At 40.0% G+C, this 21639-nt stretch overlaps 1 protein-coding gene across 9 annotated transcripts in view; it reads right to left on the bottom strand.

Annotated features, from left to right (window-relative positions):
• Positions 1 to 21639, bottom strand: part of Usp40 (ubiquitin specific peptidase 40) — a 73986-nt gene that overhangs the window by 31738 nt on the left and 20609 nt on the right. For 7 of the 9 annotated variants that reach the window (XR_013104598.1, XR_004608553.2, XM_076914836.1 and 4 more), the window contains 9 exons: positions 18331 to 18426; positions 17108 to 17215; positions 14526 to 14823; positions 11225 to 11306; positions 9566 to 9737; positions 6464 to 6548; positions 5470 to 5540; positions 3687 to 4009; positions 821 to 944 (listed from right to left, as the gene is read on the bottom strand). Coding sequence is in view for 6 of the 9 variants with exons in the window: in XM_076914836.1 (XP_076770951.1) it covers positions 821 to 944; positions 3687 to 4009; positions 5470 to 5540; positions 6464 to 6548; positions 9566 to 9737; positions 11225 to 11306; positions 14526 to 14823; positions 17108 to 17215; positions 18331 to 18426 (1359 nt within the window). In the remaining 3 variants the exon portion in view is untranslated. Of the gene's footprint in view, positions 1 to 820; positions 945 to 3686; positions 4010 to 5469; positions 5541 to 6463; positions 6549 to 9565; positions 9738 to 11224; positions 11307 to 14525; positions 14824 to 17107; positions 17216 to 18330; positions 18427 to 21639 lie in introns of those variants that run through there. The other 2 variants (XM_034521718.2, XM_076914839.1) reach the window with 2 other exon arrangements.

Genomic DNA, 21639 nt, shown 5'->3' with positions numbered 1-21639 from the left:
ATTTTAAAAGAAATTATAAAATGATATAAAACATCTTAGTAAGTTTCTATTTCTTTGGTATAGAAAAAAATCATTAATATGCTAGTAACAAGTAAATATAAAAATCTGTTTCCTTGAAGTGCCAGGGTGGGGGGATACCCAGGAGAGCCCCACCCACTCAGAGAGGCAGGGGAGGGAGAAGGCTTGGAGGGGGTGACTGGGAGGAGAGCAGTGAGTAGTTAGATGTGGTGGTGCATTCTTTCAGTCTTAGCACTCAGGAGACAGAGGCAGGTGATTTTTGTGAGTCTGAGTTCAGCCTAGACAGTTCAGGACAGCTGGGACTATATAGAGACCTTGTCTCTACCTGCTCCTCCAAAACAAACAAACAAACAAACAAACAAACAAATGTTACCAGAGATTATTTTTAACAAAACCAGAATCATTGCCTTCACACATAGCTAGAGGAATACTTTTTAAGGGTAGTTGGTTTTACATAGGACACAGTGTATAAAAATGACAAATATACACATGTGCTTTAACCAATGCAGAGATGATCCTGGACCATAGCTCTCCATGCTTATCCAATCTAGAGGACTCCAGAAACCGCCCCAGCGAGCCCCACATTCTAGTTCTAAGCTTCTGGCTGAGGAGTTTAGAAGCAGAGCTCATACTGCTTTGAAGCAGGCCACTGGTTGATGTAAGTAAATAAGCAGTAATAAAAGTAATAAGACTTTAGATGATATCTATTGACACAGTTGTTCTGAAAGACTGACTCTGTTTTATAAATAAAAAAAATTCTGTTGCCAGACACTACCAGCCAGGTTAATGGCCATCTACTTACTGTGTGCATGGTCACGGCTATCTGAACCTGCTTCTCTTCAGATTCTGACTGGCAGAAATTTTTCACTTGGAGCCAGTTGAGCTCATTCATGCTGTTGGTCCATCTCCCTTGTCTGGGCAGAAGACTGTAAGTAAGGAAGAAAACATTGAAAGAATGAGTCCTTACAAGACACTCTTCCTTGGGTATCTGTCCAGACTTGGCATGTGTCCCCTAAAAGGACTAAAGGGACAGGACCACACTCTACTGACTTGCTACCGTGACATTAGTTGTTTTTAGGGCAGTGTGAGGCAGTAGCCTATGGTTCCAAATCCTGAGTTAAATGATTTGTGCCTGTTTTCAAGGGGAATTTTTTTTTTTTCTACACAAGTAAGGTCTTCACAGCCCAGATTGGCTTTCAACTCATCATGTAGCCAAGGGCGGCCTAAAACTCCCAAGTTCTGGGAAAACAGGCATGTATGTACCATTACATTCAGCTTCAAGGGTCACTCCTATAAAGGAACGGCCACCTGTTCTCTTCCTGCACAGGAATCCCTAGAGTGGCTTTAGAAGACCATCAGAGCCTGCCCATTGGGGTCTGGATTTAATTTAACAGCAGGGCAACTGTGTACATACATGTAGATTGACAGTGCACAAAAGTACCTTACATATATACAGTCATACATATCAATACATTTGTTTTTATTTCATTGAATTATTTCATTGAAGACTTTTGTTTTTTATGGTAGTGACTAGAAGTAAAGTTTCTTCTAACAAAATATTCCTGTGGACTGAAGAAATATATGGGCTATCAAAAGCTCTTTTGGGAAGTACAGAGGTTTGAATATTTGGTGGAAATGTTTGGGAAGGATTAGGAAGTTTGGCCTTGTTAGAAGAGATATGCCACTGGGGACAGGTTTGAGATTGTAAAAGCTCACACCATTACTAGTCTTAGTCAGTCAGTCAGTCACTTTTTTCTCTCTACCTCCCTCCTACTTGTGGATAAGGTTCTAAGTTCTCTGCTCCATGCCATGCCTGCCTGCCACCATGCTCCCTGCCATGACGGTCATGCACCCTAACTCTCTGGAACCATGAGCCTCAAGTTAAATACTTATAAGTTGCTTTGGCCATGCTATCTTATCACCCCAAACACAATTCTACTCTTTGTTTCAGTTATTGCACTCTGACAGCCGACCTCAGAATATATAACGCAGTTTTAAGCATAAGATGTTCATGAAAACTACCTCACAGCAGTGGACAACTAGAGGATGATGCCAGTGGCAAAGATGGCACCACAATGAGCACATGCAATGTGTGACCACTTAACTCTTCCAGTCCCTACACTCTATGAAGTGGGTACTCACTGTCAACTCATCTTATGGAAGAAACTGAGCAGAGAGTGGCATAAACTTGTCTAAGCTCACTTTGTTGATTACACAGCAGTCTGGAAATCAACCCAGGCACTGGCTGGAGTCCTCATCCTTACCACTGGGTCATACCATCTCACTTAGTAGTTGGGCAAATGATGATGGAAGCTTTCAAAGGAGCTTACAGAGTTTACAAACACATGTGAGGAAGGCAAGACACAGACAGCTATTTATCAGAGAGATAATCATTAGTGTGCTTAAAAAGATAAAACCCTTCCAAATGATGATTTCAATTTAGAAGAAAAGGAGAGCCACTGGGACACCAATATGATCGAAACTGCATCCTAACAGAGGGCTGGGATCTCAACTGTCTCTGCTTCATCTCCCAAGTCTAAATGAAGACTGTCTTTTTATAAAGAACACATGAACCACTCCCCTATACACATGGCAGAGAAGCACAGCTGAAGAATACATCTCCTTGGAGGACCACAAAAGCCGATAGGCTCTGCTTCTCAGCATCTCTCACAAGCTGCAGAAATGCATGGACACAGACACAGGAGCACAAAGGTACAGAGCTTCAGAGTTTCAGATATGGCTACACAGTTCAGGGTAATTTCTCCAGGCAATTGTCCCTTTGAGAAGGCTGAGTCTCTCCCAAGAATCACAGAGAATACCACGAGGAAAGCCTAAATTGTCCTATGAATCTCTTTTCCCTTGCGAGAATAAGAGTTTAGTTTTATAACTCAATCAGAATTCACTTGATAGGATTTTATCTATAGACAACTAATTGAGGACATATAGCAGGTTTTTTTTCTCTAAGTTATACAACCCAAACATTCTTCTGTACATTTAAGAGCTAAGCCTGATGCAACTAGCACTTCTGATGTGGAGGCAGGTGGATCAGGAGTTAAGGCCAGCCTCAGCTAAGGAGAGGCTGAGGCTAGTCTGGATTACACAAGATCTTATCTCAAAACTGGACAACAGGAGATGTTGAAGCAGGTATGGGTAAAGGTGTTTGTGACACAAGCTGACAACCTTGATCCCTAGAACCTATGTAAAAGGTGGAAAGAGGGGCCCACTCCAGTGCATTGTCCTTTGACTTCTACATGTACATACATGTTCATACATGTACATGTGCACGTGCACACACACAGACACACACAGACACACACACATTATTTTTTTAAAAGAACAAACAACAAAATACAACTCAATGCTAGAAATAAAGGAACATTTACTTATCACTTATCAAATAAAGTTTCTGAGTTCTACAGGGCAACGCTGTAACTAAATTACTTTGAAAGTTCTCCCTGCCGGGCAGTGGTGGCGCACGCCTTTAATCCCAGCACTTGGGAGGCAGAGGCAGGTGGATTTCTGAGTTCAAGGCCAGCCTGGTCTACAGAGTGAGTTCCAGGACAGCCAGAGCTGCACAGAGAAACCCTGTCTTGAAAAACCATAAAAAAAAAAAAAAAAAAAAGAAAGAAAGAAGAAAGTTCTCCCCATTTCTTTCTTTGATGAGTTACCTGTTATTATCACGGCCTGAATCCTGAACCAAAATTAAGCTTCCATTTTTGAGACCTTGTTCTCTGAATGTCTTCTTCATGTCTTCTTTGGGAATAGCAGTCCAGCACTCTTCACCTGCAGATTCCACACTGTTTATGAGGATGATGCCTACTGGGGTGCCCACGGCTGTGAGCACAGTGCCCACTTCTGCATTAGCGGGAAAGACATGTGGCGACTCCACCAACTGCTCACACTTTGAGCCTTCACCACTTAGTTCTAGATGAAGAATGTGTAACAGCAGAGGTTCACAATCAAAACCAGTCTGAAGTTGGACTCCACCAACCTGCAACAACATCAATACAACACTAGTGAAATTTATGTTTGCCAAATTAAAGTAAAGTAAAAATTATTCTATCACAGGAAAAACCTATTCTTGTAGTACAACCCATATTTTTCCAAGAGAATAGTTTTTTCACACTTCCTTTTTAAATACTAAAAGAACAATTTTGAATTTTATGTTGAAAATTTCTCTTACCCATCTTTTCTGACTTGAAAGTAGAGATTGATGAGTTCCCAAATGGTGGCAATGAGCCCTAGAAACCCAGAGGACCAGGGACAGGCACAAGGACCAGGGACAGGCCACAGGGCATCTGAGACAGTGTTCACTCCTGCCATTCTGACTTTAGCACTCCTGGACACACACTTCTCTATTCCTGCAGCTGTCACACACACACACACACACACACACACACACACACACACACACACACTCTGTAGCCTAAGCTACAGTTATTTACATAAGAAGGCCATTGATGACTAACTTATCCTGCATTAAGCATGTGACATACAGTCTGGTAAGATGGAAGTGCTTAATTACCTTTGTGCATGTATATTTGTGTGTACAGGTGTGCGTAAATACACACATGTATGTATATATGTGTGCAGCCAAGATCTTGGTTGTTCTTCCTTTTGAGACAAGGTCATGCACTGACCTACAACTCACCAAGTAAGTAGGCCAAGCTGGCTGGTCATTAGCCCCAGTAATTATGTCTATCTCTGCCTCCCCAGTGCTGGGATTACAAGAGCAAGTAACCATACCTGGCTTTTTACATAGGTTCAGGGCATCTACCTCAAATCCTAAAGTACTTTCCCTATGGCGCAATCTCCCCTGCCATCCAAGTATTTCTTTAATCTATCTAATAAACACCACTGACTAGACCTCAAAAGTACTGAGCATTCCAAAGTTTCCTTTCCTTCCTTTTTCCTTTCCCCTTTTCTTTTCCTTCCCCTTCTCTCCTTGTACCTCCTTTAAGTTTCCGAGACAGAGCTTTACTACATATCTTAGAGCTAGCCTGGAACTCACTATGTGGTCCAGGTTGCCCTTTAACTTGAGTAGTTTTTCTATCTTAGGCTCCCTGGAATACATGTGCACCACCATACCCAGTTCATTTCAGTAATTTTCTGATGGCTAACTGCATGCTGAATAAAAGTTCATTACAATGTTTTTTGTTTGCTTTTTGTAATGAGACATGGCTTCATGTTGCCCAGGCTAGCCTTGAACTTACTATATATCAGAGGATGGCCCTGAATTTTGATCTTCTTGTCTCTACTTCCTGAGTGCTGAGATTATAAGTGTGTGCTACCATCATACTTAGTTTTATGCAGTGCTGGGAACTGCACTAGGCCCAAGGCTACATGTATGTTAGACAAACAGTCTACCAACTGGGCAACATTCCCAGCCCTGCAACAGAGTTGGAAAATATCCTAAATTATTATCAATATTCCTTCAGCCATTTTTCTTACCTCTATCCCATTCCATACAAAGATGTCTTCACCATCAGCAATCTCAGCTTCACAGAGTGTCAGTTCATCTCCTAGAAAGATGAGATACTCAATTCATTCCCATGACCACAAATACAGCTAAGCTAAAGAGAACCATGACTCTCCAGTGTATATTTTAAAAGGCACTTATTAAGAAAAAGCATAAAAAAGCAGTAATTATTTTATTAGTTATACTATTGTGTGTGTGTGTGTGTGTGTATTTTAAATCTGGACCATCATACAGGTTTGTAATCACAGCAGCAAGACAGGAAGGCACACAGAGGTCAACAGGCCCAAATCACCTGAAATTACCCATAGATTCCAAATGGCCCAGATCACCACCAAACTGCTGCCAGTGTCCGTTGTCACAAATAAATGTATGTTACAACACTACTATTCTTATATTGGTTTGTTATTTCAGAGAAGAAATGCCTTTAAACTTTCAAAAGACTTGTCTTTATCTGCTACAAAATTTGAAGTTGAGTGGGTAAAGCCACATATATAAGATTTTAATGGTTTTAAACCATTTTGCTCAGTCATTTGTGACTGTGTATATGTGTGTATATCTATAACTATATACCTAAAGCATTTTAAAGTTTTGGTAGGATGGTGGTCTTAGTTTTTAAAAAATGTAGAGCATTCCATATTGAGATGATTTTATATACACATTGGATAGATTGCTAAGACAGAAGGGCTGACAAGGTGGCTCAGTGGGAAGACACTTGCTGCACAGTCTGATGACCTGAGTTCCATCCTGGAACCCATATGATAGAAGCAAAGAATCTACTTGTGTAAGCTGTCCCCAAAGGCTCCTGTGCTTCCATGAGCATACACATGCATTGTGCATGTAGATACTGACCCACCCCCAACGCCCAGATAAATGTAATTAAAAAGAAAAAGGCAGGAGGCAGAGAAGGACTGGCAAGCTCCCCAAGATAAACACAGAATGAGTTGCTGTGTTCTGCATCGATCTTACCATCGAGGTTATGGTACACATGAAGTCCTGCTGGCATACGCTTTGCAACACTGAGAACCATGTCTCCTTCCCAGAATTCTAATAGCTAGAGAACATTTAGAGTGAGAAAACAATGAGCATCACATCACATATGAGCAGCACAACTCTTGACTCAGGAAGAGTAGTTTGGACACCCCCATCCCTAAGCAACACCGCATTTTAGAAATAAAGATCATTTGATGAACTACGCAAACCCAAGGATGCGGACTGCATCCACTGCTGACTGAAGGATGCGGACTGCACCCACTGCTGACTGAAGGATGCGGACTGCACCCACTGCTGACTGAAGGATGCGGACTGCACCCACTGCTGACTGAAGGATGCGGACTGCATCCACTGCTGACTGAAGGATGCGGACTGCACCCACTGCTGACTGAAGGATGCGGACTGCACCCACTGCTGACTGAAGAATATGGGTGCATAAGCCCCAATAGCCATCTAAACAATCTTACTCAATTTACATAGGGATGGGCTTTCTGGGAATGCAATCTGGCCTAGGAATTTCTGACCCTGTTTTACTTAGAAAACAACATAGCTCCAGGGACAATAAAAAGGAAAGCCCCCTACTCTAATTTAAAAAGTAGCATTTTGGGCTGGAGTATAGCTCCATGATACAGTATTTTGCCTAGCTTGTGTGAGGCCCAGAGTTTTATCTCCCCTCAAACTACTCCCCCCACCCCAAGTACAGCATCAGTTATGTACTAGAGAGATGGAGGTTTGTTAAATTTCTAAATCTGAGCCTAGGTACTGGCAGAAACCTCACTGAAATAATACCAGAACAATATTTTTCCTCTAGTCTTTTTTATAACATTATAAGATATTTCTCTTATGAAGACAAGGTATTATGTCTTTATAAGATATTTATTTATAAGATTCATTTACTGTATCAATCTCCTGGTCCTTCAACAGTGGCTTGTATGTAAGTTAACAGTTTGCAGCAATGTAGGACTGAAATCCTAGGTAGACAGCATAGCCAGGGAAGTATAACACATAAGAGACAAATCACGCCTTTTCCATTAGGAATGAATGCCTTCCACAGCTCAGAGCACCAAGCTTCTGAGCTGAACTCTGCCAGAACTGACTCGGAAATGACCTTTACTGCAGAAGTCAGATACATACAGGATTCTAGAGTGCCTGCTACTCAAGCATAGATTACATGTAAACCAACTGAAGCAAAACAGACACTAGTTTGCTTTTCTCAGAAGAAAATAAAAGAAAAAGCTGGTAATTTTGATGAATTAGATACAAATTTTTGAAGAATTTAAATTTCTTCTGGAGCATCCTTGACCCAACTTAACAACAACAACAACAACAACTTCTTCTTCTTCTCCTCCTCCTCCTCCTCCTCCTCCTCCTCCTCCTCCTCCTCCTCCTCCTCCTCCTCCTTCTTCTTCTTCTCATTCTTTTCCTTCTTCATTTCTTCTTCCTCTTCTTCCTCCCTCCTCCTCCTCCTCCTCTTTTTTGAGATAGGGTCTCAAACTTACTGTGTAGCTAAGGCTGACCCTGAACTCCTGATCTTCCTGACCGTGCCTTGAGAATACTAGGATTATAAACAAACGCCTCCAGGCCTAGCTTTCTAAACCCTTTGATCAGTAGTATGTGGTAAGAAAGTGGGGCTTAGGGACAGGATACCAGGTGAAAGAGGGAGAGACCAGAGCTGAAGTCCTAGCACTATCATAGCAGCTAGATGTCTGTGCATGTGCAACAATGAATGCTTTAAGAAAGACATAATTTCATTTTTGGAATGGACTTGGCTCACCCTCATGAGGCTAAAGTGCCAAATAAAATTGTGCCCTTCCCCCAGGCCTGAGCAGGCCTGCAAGCCTTTTTACCACAGTAGACCAAGCAACAGTAGGACCTGAGATGCATTGCATTACCAGCCTTGGCACCTTGGAGCCTGCTACCTGAGCTAAGAAGAATGGACTGCCTGCTGAGCTAGCCTTGACACCTTCAGGACTGCTACATCCTTGCCCAGCCCCTGGACTGAACTGAGAAGAGACTGGGGGGGGGGGGGTGGGTGGGTGGGGGGGGTGGGGGGGTGGGGTGTGGGGCTTCCCCTTTATATGTGAAAGCAAATTATTAAACTTTGGGCCTTGATCAGAATACTTTGTCTTGGCTCCACGTTTCTCTCACCCTCCATTCCTGTTCATTCCCAGGCTTCCTCTCAGGAGAACCCGGTTAACTGTAGTTGCAGGAAACTACATAAAATGATGTTTGTGAAAGCACTGTAATTAAAAATGGGAAGCAGCTCCACTGTCCTGTGCCTGAAACACAGGCACATAAATGATCTGGAGGCATATACTAGATGAAAATGCCTGTCTGGTAAATCACATCTGTAAAATCCAATAGTCAGGAGGCTAAGGCAGGGGGATTACTATGAATCTGAGACCAGCATAGGGTATAGTATGACACCATCTCAAAAACATAGAAACAAGAGCTAAATATCAAACAAAAGGATCTGTTTAGAGCCTTTTCAGCATGCTCACACCAGAATAACAAATACAGATATTAGTAGTCAAGCTAATAATAACAATAATCGTATGCTAGAAAGTACAAAACTAGTTATTTTAATGTGTTCACTGGTTTTTGTTTTAAATAAGAGCTTAACCTTTCCTCTTATTCCTTTTGAAAAACAATTCTCTTTCATTTGTTTTCTAAAAATAGAGAAAACTTTGCTGCCATTTCCTGCCACCATTAAAATATACCATGCCCAATTAGTCACTTCAGAGCTGCTGAGAAAACACATAGAGAGCATTTCTGAAGATGGAGTGGTAGCACAAACCTGTGATCCCAGTACTTATTAGGGGGCTGATGTGGGAGGATTGTGGTTTCAAGTCTAGCCTGGGCTATATAGTGAACTATATCTAAAAAGACTTCATACCAACCACCGCAACAAAGAACAAAACAACAATCCAGACTTCTAAGTAAGAGAGGGTTTTGCTCATCCTGCTCTGCACTGGCAGATACAGAATTTCCCTATGGAGTTTGGAAAAGTTGTAACTTGAGTTAAGATGAAGTGAAAAAAAGTCAGCCTGAAAGTCCTTAATGTTTCTGTTGAATTACCTGAAATATTGACTGACGGAGGTCTCCTACAGTTTTTCTTTTATCAAACGTTAAGTCCCACATGCTCTCTGTCTGAGAGACTGCAGGGTGAAGAGCCCCATTGAAGAAACGGTAGTGAGGACCCAAGTGGAGATGCAACTCAAAAGTACTGTTTGCAGAGTCACATTCTGCCCTTTAGAGACATAAACAACACACATACACTATGTTTTGGTAATGCTCTTTATCTCAGAGCAAAAATACTTGCCTTACCATACATGCAAGTTCTCCACTCTACCTTAGTAACATCTTTTTCTTCTGCCTGCCCAAATGATTTACTTGGGCTTTTCAACACACAGCACACATTCAGCTGGAACTGCACCATGAATTCTAAGAGAAAGCTGTTTCCAGGGACACTGTACACATTCTCTCTAGTCCTGTCACAACTATGGACAGAATTCTGGATGTCTGCCCACATATTCAGAGGTGAATTCCAAACACCATCCTGATGGCCACTAGGCTCCTGTGGCCTTCCCAGAAGATACTGACAGCTGTTAAGATCCTTCTAAGTGTTTGTTTTCCAGGTTGAAATCCTAAGTGACAGTCTCTCCTCTAGTACACTCAGTTGACACAAAGCCTGTTACCAAACTTGTTCCCTTAGGCTGGAATGAGGCAGTCACTGAGACTCAATACTTAAGATGTATTCTGTTTATCGACAAGAACATTAGCTTTTCGATGACCACATTAAGGACTTTAGTTTTAGCTTTTGCTGTTTTCTTTTTAATTCTTAAGATGCAACTGCTAGCCTGGGTCACTTATGCAGGCTATTTGCTGCATTTAACAAGTTTCAATGTTTTAGTTTTCACTGAGAGTTTCATTGATCTTGGTATGTCATTCACTGGATCTACTATTTTCACTCCTAGTTTCAAGTCCATGATACAATTTCTGAACATAGCCTGCTATATTATCTGGCCCTGATCCCACCCCAACCCTCTGCTGACACTACTGGAGAGCAAATACAGCAACAGAACAGTCTCTAGAGCTCAAGGTTAGCCATGTTCTTAAGTTATGCCTTCAGTTATTTTAAACCTTTGTTTTTATTTTGGGTATTTTGCCTATATATATTTATCATGTGTATAGTATCTGCAGAGGCCAGAGAGAACATAGGATCCCCTAGAACTGGAGTTACAGACAATTGTGAACTGTGATGTGAGTGCTGGGATCTAAACCTGGGTTCTCTGGAAGAGCAGCCAGTGCTCTAACCATTGAACCACCAGTCCAGCCCAGCCATTACAGCTCCCTCCCCATGACTGACACTAAGCCCCTTTAGAATCAACCTACCTCTAGTCTTCTGTCACTATGTGTCAGTTCTTACAACTACTTAAAATTGAGGGGCAGTTTTATTGACAAGTTCTCTGTACACTCATGGGAATAATTTGGCTAGGCCAGAGCACAATTCCTGTAGCATGCTTGCCAATTTCTCTAGGCTTCCTAGGCTCTGATCCTTACTTAGCAATGGTTACCATATGTTGTTCACTCTTACACATGGATAAATGACACCTTTTCTATAACTAGTTGATAGGTATACATACTTTGGTAAGCTTTCATATTGAATGTTGATATCCCAAACTGATTAGTATTTTCCAGAAATACTGTCTAAACACCAAATGTAACTCAAACTACCTTCTCATCTGCAGTAGAATGTTGGCTGCATCCATTTCCTTGAGCAAATGACATGGAACTCTGTATCTTGGGTTGGCTCGAGCTGTGAACAAAACTGTCCATTAATTTGTTTTGACTAAACAAAACTGTATTGCTAAAGAGGTAGGATTAAAAACCTGAACTCAGGTGTGGTAATACATACCTGCAATCCTAGTACTGGGAAGGCCAAGGCAAAGGATCTTGCTTGAGTTGGGAGGCCAGCCTGGGCTACACTGGAAGACATTCTCTCAAACAAAGATAAATAGCTGCAGAGATAGCTCAGAGATTAGGTATGCTTGATACTTTTGCATAGGACTGGAATTTGGTTCCTAATATATCAGGCAGCTGCCCGTGATTCCAATTCTAGGGAATCTGTTGTCCTTAGACACTTGCATGCACATAGTGGACATACATACATGCAGGTGCACACTCATGCTGGAAGCCAGGAGCACTACCATTGACTACTTAAGGGAAAACAAAGTTTTCTCTTGATCTTAGTTTTGCCAGATGAACAATGAAAAGAAAAAAGAAAGAAAGAAAGAAAGAAAGAAAGAAAGATATTTTTTTAAAAAAAAAAATCTAATCTAGAAGAATCTCATTGTTTCAACTTTCTTTAAGCATTTTTTAAAAGAACATCCACTAGTTTTGTACTGATTATAATTTTAACAGTTGGTTACTGTAAAAATTCAGAAATTAGGACTGAAGGTGACTCAGCTGCTACTAGCCTTGCAGAAACTTGAAGTGCCAGGGTAGGGGGATACCCAGGGGAAGGGCCATCTGCTCAGAGAAGGGGAAGGGACACAGGGGAAGGATTGTTGGACAGTGTGACTGGGAGGGGGTAGCGATTGGAATATAAAGTAAATAAATAAAATTACATTAAAAAAAGAAAAAAGAAAAAAGAAAAAAAGCTGCTCTTATTGACTGCTCTTCCAAAGGACCCAGGTTTGGTTTTCAACACCCACATGGTGGTCAACAACCCGCTGTAACTCAAGTTCTAGGGGATTCAATGCTTTCCTTTGGCCTCTCAGGGCACCAGGCACATATATGGTACATATACAAAAGAGACAAACATTCATAACTTAAAATAATAAATCTTTTTAAATTACACTTATTCATTTAGACTTTTTGAGACAGGGTCTTGCTATAGTCTGGGCTGGCCTGAACCTGACTATGTGTCTTGGGTTGGTCTTGAACTCACTACAGTCTTCTTGCCTCAGCCTCCCAAATGTTGGGGTTATATGTATGAGTCACTATGACTGGTTTGCAAATTATTTTCAAAGTATATTAGGGTACTATCTGTAGTCTCACTCCCAAGACATCAATCTTTTTATAAAAACAACTGAGATTATAGTCAGCAAACTAGTAATGATTTATTTTTCACTTCATATTTCCACAGGTTAAAATTTGTGACTGTACAGTAGTACACTTAAGTAAAATAATTAGTCTAATATTTTCTTTCTTTAAAAAGAATTATTTACTTAATGCATATGGGTTGGGTTTTTTATTTTTCTTGCCTGCATGATGTCTCTGTACAATCTGTGTATCTGGTGCCTTTGAAGGTCTGAAGAGAGTATTTGACTTCTTGGAGCTGGAACTGTAGACAGTTGTGAGTCTTTATGTGGATGCTGGGAATTGAACCCAAATCCTCTGAAAAACAGCTAGTGATCTTAATAACTGTGCCATCTCTCCAGCCCCTAACCAACCTTTTTCTGTTAGATATTATAGTGGTTTGAATAAAAACAGAGTTGAATACCTAGTCACCAGGGAGTAGATTAGTAGTTAGTTGTGTTCTTGTTGGAGTAGGTGTGTCTTTGTTGGAGGAAATGTGTTGGAGGTGGGCTTTGAGGTTCATATGTTCAAACCAGACCCAGTGTCTTTCCTATTGCCTGCAGATCTGGACATACAACTCTCAGCTACCTCTCCAGCACCTTTCTACCCTGCATGCCACCTTGGTTCCTGCCATGATGATAATGGACTAAACTTCTGAACCCCAAATAAATGTTTTCCTTTATGAAAGTTGCTGTGGTCCTAGTGTTTCTTCACAGCAATAAAACCATAACTGAGACAGATATGAAGGTGATTTCTGACTAGTCATGATTATAAAAATCATTCACTGCTCTAGTTCTTTTCCTCTTATCCCAATTTAATTTGCAATCTACTGGGCTGCAGAATTATGGGTTGCCCAGGCTGGCAACCTATAGTTCATTCTAAAGCCCAGTCAGGCCTTGAACTTTAATCCTCATGCCTCACTTCCTGAGTAGCTGAGATTACAGGAATATGTTACTAGGCTAGAATCTCTTTTTCCTCTTTCCAAAGACAAAGCCTTTCTGGTTAAGAGCAATTATGTGTATTCATGATCTAGAAAAGTTAATTTTTCTTTAATCCTCATGAAAATTAATAACTGTTTTATTCTTTATAAAAATGATGGCTATTCTCATTTTCTAAGAAAATGGGAATTATGCTCTGTTAATCTAAAAAGGTTTCTCCTGTTTTTGAAACAGGGTCTCACTAACTAACACAGGCTGGCCTGAACTTTGCTATGAAATTAGGCCAGCCTCGAATTCACAGAGAGATGTGCCTGCCTCTGACTTTCAAGTTCTGGGATTAAAGGCATATAAACCCACCACACTCGGCAGCTTTTTACTTTTGAGCGAACTTTGGCAAGGGATCAAAGACAGTCTTACCGATTTACTTGTGATAATATCTCTACCGTAAATGCTCTTTATTATGCTGAGATTGGAATGGTTAGCTCACAAAGTAGAAGTTCTCTCAGAAAACTCAACAGAGTACTTCAGATATATTTCAATTGCTCAAGAGCATAATATATTGAGGAAATCAAGAGGCTGGAATACAAAAGTGTCAAGAAAACAAGACCAAGACCACTAACAGCTCAAAAGCAACACATGGCTAAATGACAAAGCCAAGCCTAACTGGACAACTACACTCAGGTTGTCCACCACAATACCAACGTATGTCATCCAACGAAGTTCAACTAGGAAAATGTAACTATGAACAAGGGAAGAAGAATGTCAGACATTTCCTCATAAAATGACAAACTAAAAAATAAGGCATGATTTCCAGCTGAAATAAAGAAATGCATCAAGTAAGAAAATCTTAAATGACAAGCTGACTTCATTTGGCACAATATGCTTCTATTAGTTTTAAATATGTAAAAGTGCCCAGGTAAAACCATCTCTTCAAAAGACAGACCTTCAGGCAGCATTTGAAGCATGTCTGCTGAAGCTGTTAACAAGACAAAGCAGAACACTTCTTTTTTCCATACCTTCAGGGGGTCTCTGCATAGTGGCTTTCCGATAAAACAGCATGTAGGCACTTTCTTCACCCTGGAACTGTTGTGTGATATCTTTCTCTTTGATTGGATGGACTTTGGAATCATTGATATCAAACCAGTGTGGGCAACCAGTGTTATCACTTAAGCCTGGGGGTTCTGAAGCAAGTGTGTATAAAATCTGTTCACGGCTCTGTAGATCAGTTGGGGCCTGGGTAAGATGGTTCCTCAGAAGACTGACTGTACTTTCATCTGTACTGAGCAGAAATATCTGAGGATGCAGCTGTAAGAACTATTCAGAACAAACAAAAACAAAAGTTAGGATTCTTTAAAAAATTTTTAATAAGTTTTTAAACAAGACAAAATTTCTGTGTGTGTGTGTCTGTGTGTCTGTGTGTCTGTCTGTCTGTGTGATTCGATGTTTTTAACTTCACTTTTCTTTTTTGCTAGCCTGTGAGCAGGGAAAAATTGTCATCTGGTTATGACAAAGTTGGAGCATCCTGTTAAATATGCTATCAGTTCTGTCAAGGGTGAAAGGTGACAAGCCACAATGTGAAAAGCATTTGAATAATATGTCACTACTGTTATTTTAAGATTTGCTATTTGTTATTTGCTATTTTAAACAAATGGCTACTTGCTGTTTAAGTGCCTAAATGAAGAAAATTGGAAAGAACAAACATTTCTGAACTATTTAGTAGCCATTTAATTCTACAGATTTACATTTGCCAATTCTTGGGATTGTTTTCCTGTGTTCTCAGAAAACTCTTGCCCACAGCTGTATCTTGAAGTCTTTTCAATTAAAAAGCTATCACAAAACAAAAAACCTGAACCACCAAAATGAAAAAACTTAATGAAAAAAATCTTTGCCAACTACCAACTACAACTACAATTAGACAGGGGATTAATACTGAGCATATAGAAAGAATACCAAAAAACCCCACCAAAATAACAAATCACTTAATAAATGGCCTAATGAAATGAACATAAAGTTCTAAAAAAAAACCAAAAAACAAAAAACAAAAAACAAAAAAACAAAACAAAACAAAACAAAAAAAAAAACAAAACCAAAAACCCACAAATGACAAATAAAAGCTTTAAAAAGTAATCATCATCCTTAGTCACCAAGGGAAATGCATACAAAACCCACCTTGATTGAATCTTACCCTAGTCAGAATGGCTGTCATCAAGAAAACAAACACTGGAGAGGATCTTGGGGAAAAGGTGTAACCATGTACAGCCACTATGGAGTTAAGTATGGATCAAACACTAAATCAGAATTACTATCTGACTTAGCTGTGCCAACTGTGAGTGTATAGTGGGAGGACTCTAACAAACCATAGTGATTTGCACATCCATGTTCATTGTTACACTATTTGAAGTAGCATAGCTGTCAAAAGATGAACAAAAATGTAGCACATGTATATAATAAAAATTTATTTGGTCATAGGAAAAATGGAATCATAACATCTGTAAGAAAATGAATATAACTGGAAATCATTAAATTAAGCAAAATATACTAGTCTTAGGAAGACAGTTAACATATACCTCACTTCATATGTGGAATCTTGATTTAAAACATATATTTATAGCTATCCATATATAGGTATAATATAGGCATGTATTATATGTGATCATGAGCAAGAAACAAGAGATCTTAAAAGCAGTGGGAAGTAGATGGTAAAAATATATGCAGTAAGAAATGGAAGCTGAGATTAGCTGGAGGAAGAGAGGAAACCACCTGGAAGGGGAGGGATAATGGGACGGTCGTGTGGGAGGAAGATTAATGAGCATAAGGATGAGGACAAACAGGTCATTATAACTCAACATGAAATCTATTACTTTATATGCTAATCTAAAAGTTTTAAAAATAAAAAAAGCAATTTAAACAAAGGCAATCACAAAGTTTAAAAGTATTTTTGATGATGGCTTACTGTATATATCTAGAAGAATCACAGGACCAAGTCACTTTATACTTTAACTATACTAACCTTTTCTACCATGGAAGCTAATCTGGAAGCTCAGGCAGTCCAAGAAGCTCAAGTCACAACAACCTCAAAGACTATTCAAGTTCTTGCAAAGGGATAAGAGAACAAAGAAACCCTGGCCCACTGTCTTTCTCCCTCCAGCTTCCTTAAGTCTATTCCTCTCTCCTCTATGGCACCGGTTGTCCTCTCCATTTGCTGAATCAAATCTCTTGGAGTGGAAACAATTAAAAATAAGAGCAGGAATAAAATAGAAAACAGATAAACAGTAGAGAACATCAATAACATCAGAAGCTATGTTGGCTTTTTTGAAAAGTCTTTGACAGTATCCTCAATGGGAAGGAAAGAAGCAAGGAAATACACCTTATTAATGAGAAATAAAAAAGAAGTTAAAACTTCAAGTTCTAAAGACACTAAATAACATAAATATGTCGTATGTGAGCTGTAACACAGCAGCAGAATTCTAACCACTAAACAAAAATACTGATCATTTTAATCTGTTTTAAAGTTTCTTCTACATAGGAATTTGTGTTGCTGGGATTGTGATATGGTTTCCTGGGATGAGAGGACTTCTTATGTTGATGCTAGCACTACCTTTCGCAGTGGTCCATGCTGTTTCCTGTACTTCTTGTTCCAAGATATTCCTGTTTTTTTCAAGAGTTTCTGGCCCAGCTGATCAACAGGAATTTGATTGGCCTCCTCCTTATGAAAGAAATACAGTCAGTTAACATCTGAGGAGAAATAATTACACCACAAATTCAGAGGGATCAATAGAAGTGAACCTGCTCATCTTCCCTAGAGTATAAACTTATAATGGGATCAATCAGAGCTATATATTTTAAAGTAACCTTGAGCACCGGTTTATAAGACCTTGACTTGAAAATCCATTTGCCAAGGGCCACAATCAGAAATTCAAAGAGCACCATCCAGAGGGAGTCCCAAGGTCTGCCACATTCCTGACATCATTTATGATTTTGGAAGAATAAACAAGGATGATGTGGCTGACACAGGCTTTATGTTGAATCTTTAGCATCCAGTGCTTCAGAACGGGACTGTGATTAGAGACAAGGACTTCAAGGCCACAGATTAAAATTCTCTTCTGTTGTGTGTTTTGAGACAGAGTCTCATGTTGCCCAGGTTAGTTATGTAACTGAGAATGATTTTGAACTTCTGGTCCTCTTGCCCCATTTCCCAAGTGCTGGGATTATACGCACTTCATATATCACTTTATGTGGTCCTGAGATTGAACCTGGGGCTTTGAATGCTAGACAAGCACTTTACCAATGAGGCCACATTCCTCATCCTTATTATCATTTTTTCCTTGCAAGTGGTTCCAACAGCAAGACAAATGGATTTTTAAAAACAACAACAAACAAAACAAAACAAAACAAAACAAAAAAACAAGTTCTCATTCTCTAGCCAGGCTGGCTCAAAACTCAAGGTGTTCCTTCTGCTTCAGCCTTTCAAGATAAAAGATTACAGGAAAGAGCCACCACACCTAGTGATTAATTCAAAACAAATCAGTGTGTGGTACCAGGAACCTTTAATCGAGCACTAGGGAAGCAAGGGCTGATATATCTCTGTGAGTTCATGGACAGTCTGGTCTACAAAGTAAGTTCCAGGCCAGCCAGATCTACACAGTGAGATCCTGATTGAAAAAAAAAAAAAAGTTAAAATGAAAAATTTCCATTTTAGAGGTAGCCCTAAAGCAACCTTATCTGATATTCTCATATAAATATACCACATATACAAATGCACACAACATACACATGTATCTATAATACAAGCCCACAAATATGTACAAAGACTCACTGTACCTGCAGTAAGATTGTTTTTAGAACCACCAATGGATCATCAGCCTTTTCTTCATTCTGAGGAGTTTTCAAGTTCACATCTGTATCATTTATCTCCTCCTAAGAAGGAAGACAGTTAAATGTTTCTTTCAGAGATGCCAGTTTAAAGGAATTAACCAAATAAGAATGCTTAAGCCACTGGAGAAGGAAAGGTAAAAATATAATCTATACAAGCTGGAGAATCAGGCAGAGTGTCAGGTTTCATCAAGTAAATCTACACAATTTACTTAATCTCTCTGGCTTTATATGCAACTTAGGATTATGAGACTAAGAAAGATTCTAGCCCCTGGCTGTGTGAATTAGAATGGCTCCCACAGGCTTATATATTTAAACACTTAGTCACCAGGAAGGGGCACTATTTGAGAAGTAGTAGGTGTAGCCTAGTCAGCGTAGGTGGGGTAGGTGGAGCTTTGCTGAAGCAGGTGTGGCCTTGTTGGAGGAAGTGTATTGTGGGAGTGGGGTTTGAGGGTTTCAAAAAGCTCACACTGGGACCAGAGTGGCTTTCTTTCTCTGTTTGTGGAGCAGGATGTAGTTTTCAATGACTTCTCTAGAACCATGTCTGCTTGCATGGCTTCCTGCTCTCCGCCATGATGATAATGGAATAAACTCATGAACTGTAAGCCAGCCCCCAAATAAATGCTTTCCTTTATAAGAGTTGCCTTGCTCTTGTCTCTTCAGGGCAGTAGAACAGTGACTGAGACACAGCACAACACACATAGAGGGTTCTAACATTTTCCAGATTTAAAACATGGTGTCTCAGAAAATTTATGCTCATTGTCACTCATCTCAAAGGCCCAGGTTGGGCATTGTGGCACATGTCCTTTGGTAGGCAATTTTTGCTGATTTTTCTTTAAAACAAAAAAAATACATATGCCACCTTGCAAAAGCATTTTCTTTGTTTTGGTTTTGAGACAGTGTCTCAAAATGTAGCCCTAGTTGGCCTTGACCTCACAGAGATTCACATGCCTCTGCCTTTAGAGTGCTGGGATTAAAGGCATCAGCTCTCTGAGTTTTTCTTTTGTGTGCGTGTTTTGTATTTCTGTACATTATAACTTTCTTGGATTTCTATTTAAAACTTTTATTTATTTTATTTTGTGTATAAGTGCTTATTTGTGTACCACATGTGTGCCCTAACAGGCCTGAAGAGGGCATGAGATTCCTTAGAACTAGAGTAATAGCTTGTCGTGTGCTGCCATGTAGGTGCTGGGAACTGAACCCGGTCCTTTTTGAGAGCAGCAAGCCGAACTGTTTCTCCAATCCAGCAAAAAAGTATTTAAACTGGCTAAAACCCTAACTGCTAATTGACAGCAGTAAGATAAAAAGAAACTGTTAAGAAATAACAGCTTATGGCAGACCAGATTTATCATCTTTTTATAAATTATTAAAATGATAAAGTAGATAAAACAAAAGTATCTTTTTTATATACTGATTTTTAAGTTAGTAAACAAAGTTTGTTTGTTTGTTTGTTTGTTTTTCCAAGACAGGGCTTCTCTGTGTAGCCCAGGCTGTCCTGGAACTCACTCTGTAGACCAGGCTGGCCTCGAACTCAGAAATCCTCCGCCTGCCTCTGCCTCCCAAGTGCTGGGATCAAAGGCGTGCGCCACCACTGCCCGGCAACAAAATAAGTTTAACTGACAACTTGAAAAAAAAATCTAAGATCACCTGGAGGCAGGCCTCTGGTCATATCTGTAGGGAATTATCTTGATTAGGTTAATTGAGGAATGACACCATTCCCTGGGCTAGAATCCTAGACTGTATAAAAAAAAGAGAGAGAGAGAGAGAATGTGCACTCAATACCAGCATTCATCTCCCTCTGCTTCCTGACTATGGCTGCACTGTGATCAGGTGCATCTTCCAGCTCTTACACCATGATTTCTCTGCCACCGGACACTGGAACTGTGAGCCAGAATAAACTGATCCTCCCTTAGGTGTCTTTGGTCAGACATTTTATCATAGCACAGAACAGTAATGAAGCCCAGCTTTGCTGACATTTCAATGCTCACATTGAACAGCTTCAGAGAAGACAGCCTATGGCAAACTCACAGCAGGAAGGAAAGGACTAAGTTTTCAAACAACCAACTCTCCAATTCTGAATGTCCTACATTTCCACTCAATTCTGACATTAGCTATGTGGTCATGTCAGATACTACCTGTCGAGGAGTCAGTCTCAGAAGACTGGTCTCTCCTCTTTTCAAACACCAACTACAACTTTCTGGAACAATGTGCAGAACTCATCACAGTTTATCACAAAAGATATCAATGTGGATATTGGATAAGGAGGATTGCTGGGTAAGGTTTAGAAAGTCAGGTGCAGGAGCCTCTGTACCAATGGAGTAGTTACTACACCTCTGTTCTCACATCCCAGGTATATAAAATTCCTAAACTTGCTCCTCACTAAAGTTTTACTATGGTGCATTGTGATAGCTATTCTTGGTTGTCAACTTGACTACATCTGGAATTAACTAAAGCTCAAGTGGCTGGGTATACCTCTGAGGATTTTTTTTTCCTAATTAAATCATTTGAAGTGGAAAGGCCTACTTTTAATCCATCCAGATCTTTTAAGGTGAGAAGATCCACCTTTAATCTGGGCCACACCTCCTGCTGACAGCCTATTTAAAGGATATAGAAGAAGGAAGTGTTCACTTTTTGCCTGCTGGCTCTTACTCTCAGTGGCACGTTCATTTCTTCACTGGTATTAGAGCCTACTCCTTAGGGTTCTGGTGTATACTGAAGACCAACTGAGACATCCAGCCTTGTGGCCTGAACAACAACTGTTAGACCTTCTGCTGCTAGACAGCCATTGTTGGACTAGCTGGACCACAGCTTATAAGTCATTCTAATAAAGCTCCTTTATATATCTACATGAAATATGTAGATATATTTTCATTCTATAAGTTCTGTCCCTCTAGACAACTCTGACAAGTATAAGCAAGACTGATGAAATCACTGGCAAGAGGTGACTGAACTCAATCTCCTGCCCCTTTTCCCTCCCTAGGGTTGGAAGGTGGGGCTGCCAATTTTAACTCTCTAAGCACATAGTTGTTTTCCCTGGCAACAATGTCCCACATTGAAGTATCTAAGAATTACCTCATTAACATCACCTAGGTAAGGGGACAAGGGGCTCATAAATAGTAAAAAATCCCAAAGAATACCCCAAGGACAAGAAAAAAATGCCAAGCACATGCAAATCCATAGAAAATATGCCAAGTTCACACAAAAATCTGAATTTTGCTTATTTTCTTTTGATTATATTGAGACAGGGTCTTAGTCTGT

This window comes from Arvicanthis niloticus, chromosome 17, assembly GCF_011762505.2.
Source record: "Arvicanthis niloticus isolate mArvNil1 chromosome 17, mArvNil1.pat.X, whole genome shotgun sequence".
Classification (NCBI taxonomy): domain Eukaryota; kingdom Metazoa; phylum Chordata; class Mammalia; order Rodentia; family Muridae; genus Arvicanthis; species Arvicanthis niloticus.
This window is presented reverse-complemented; position numbering and strand designations above follow the sequence as displayed.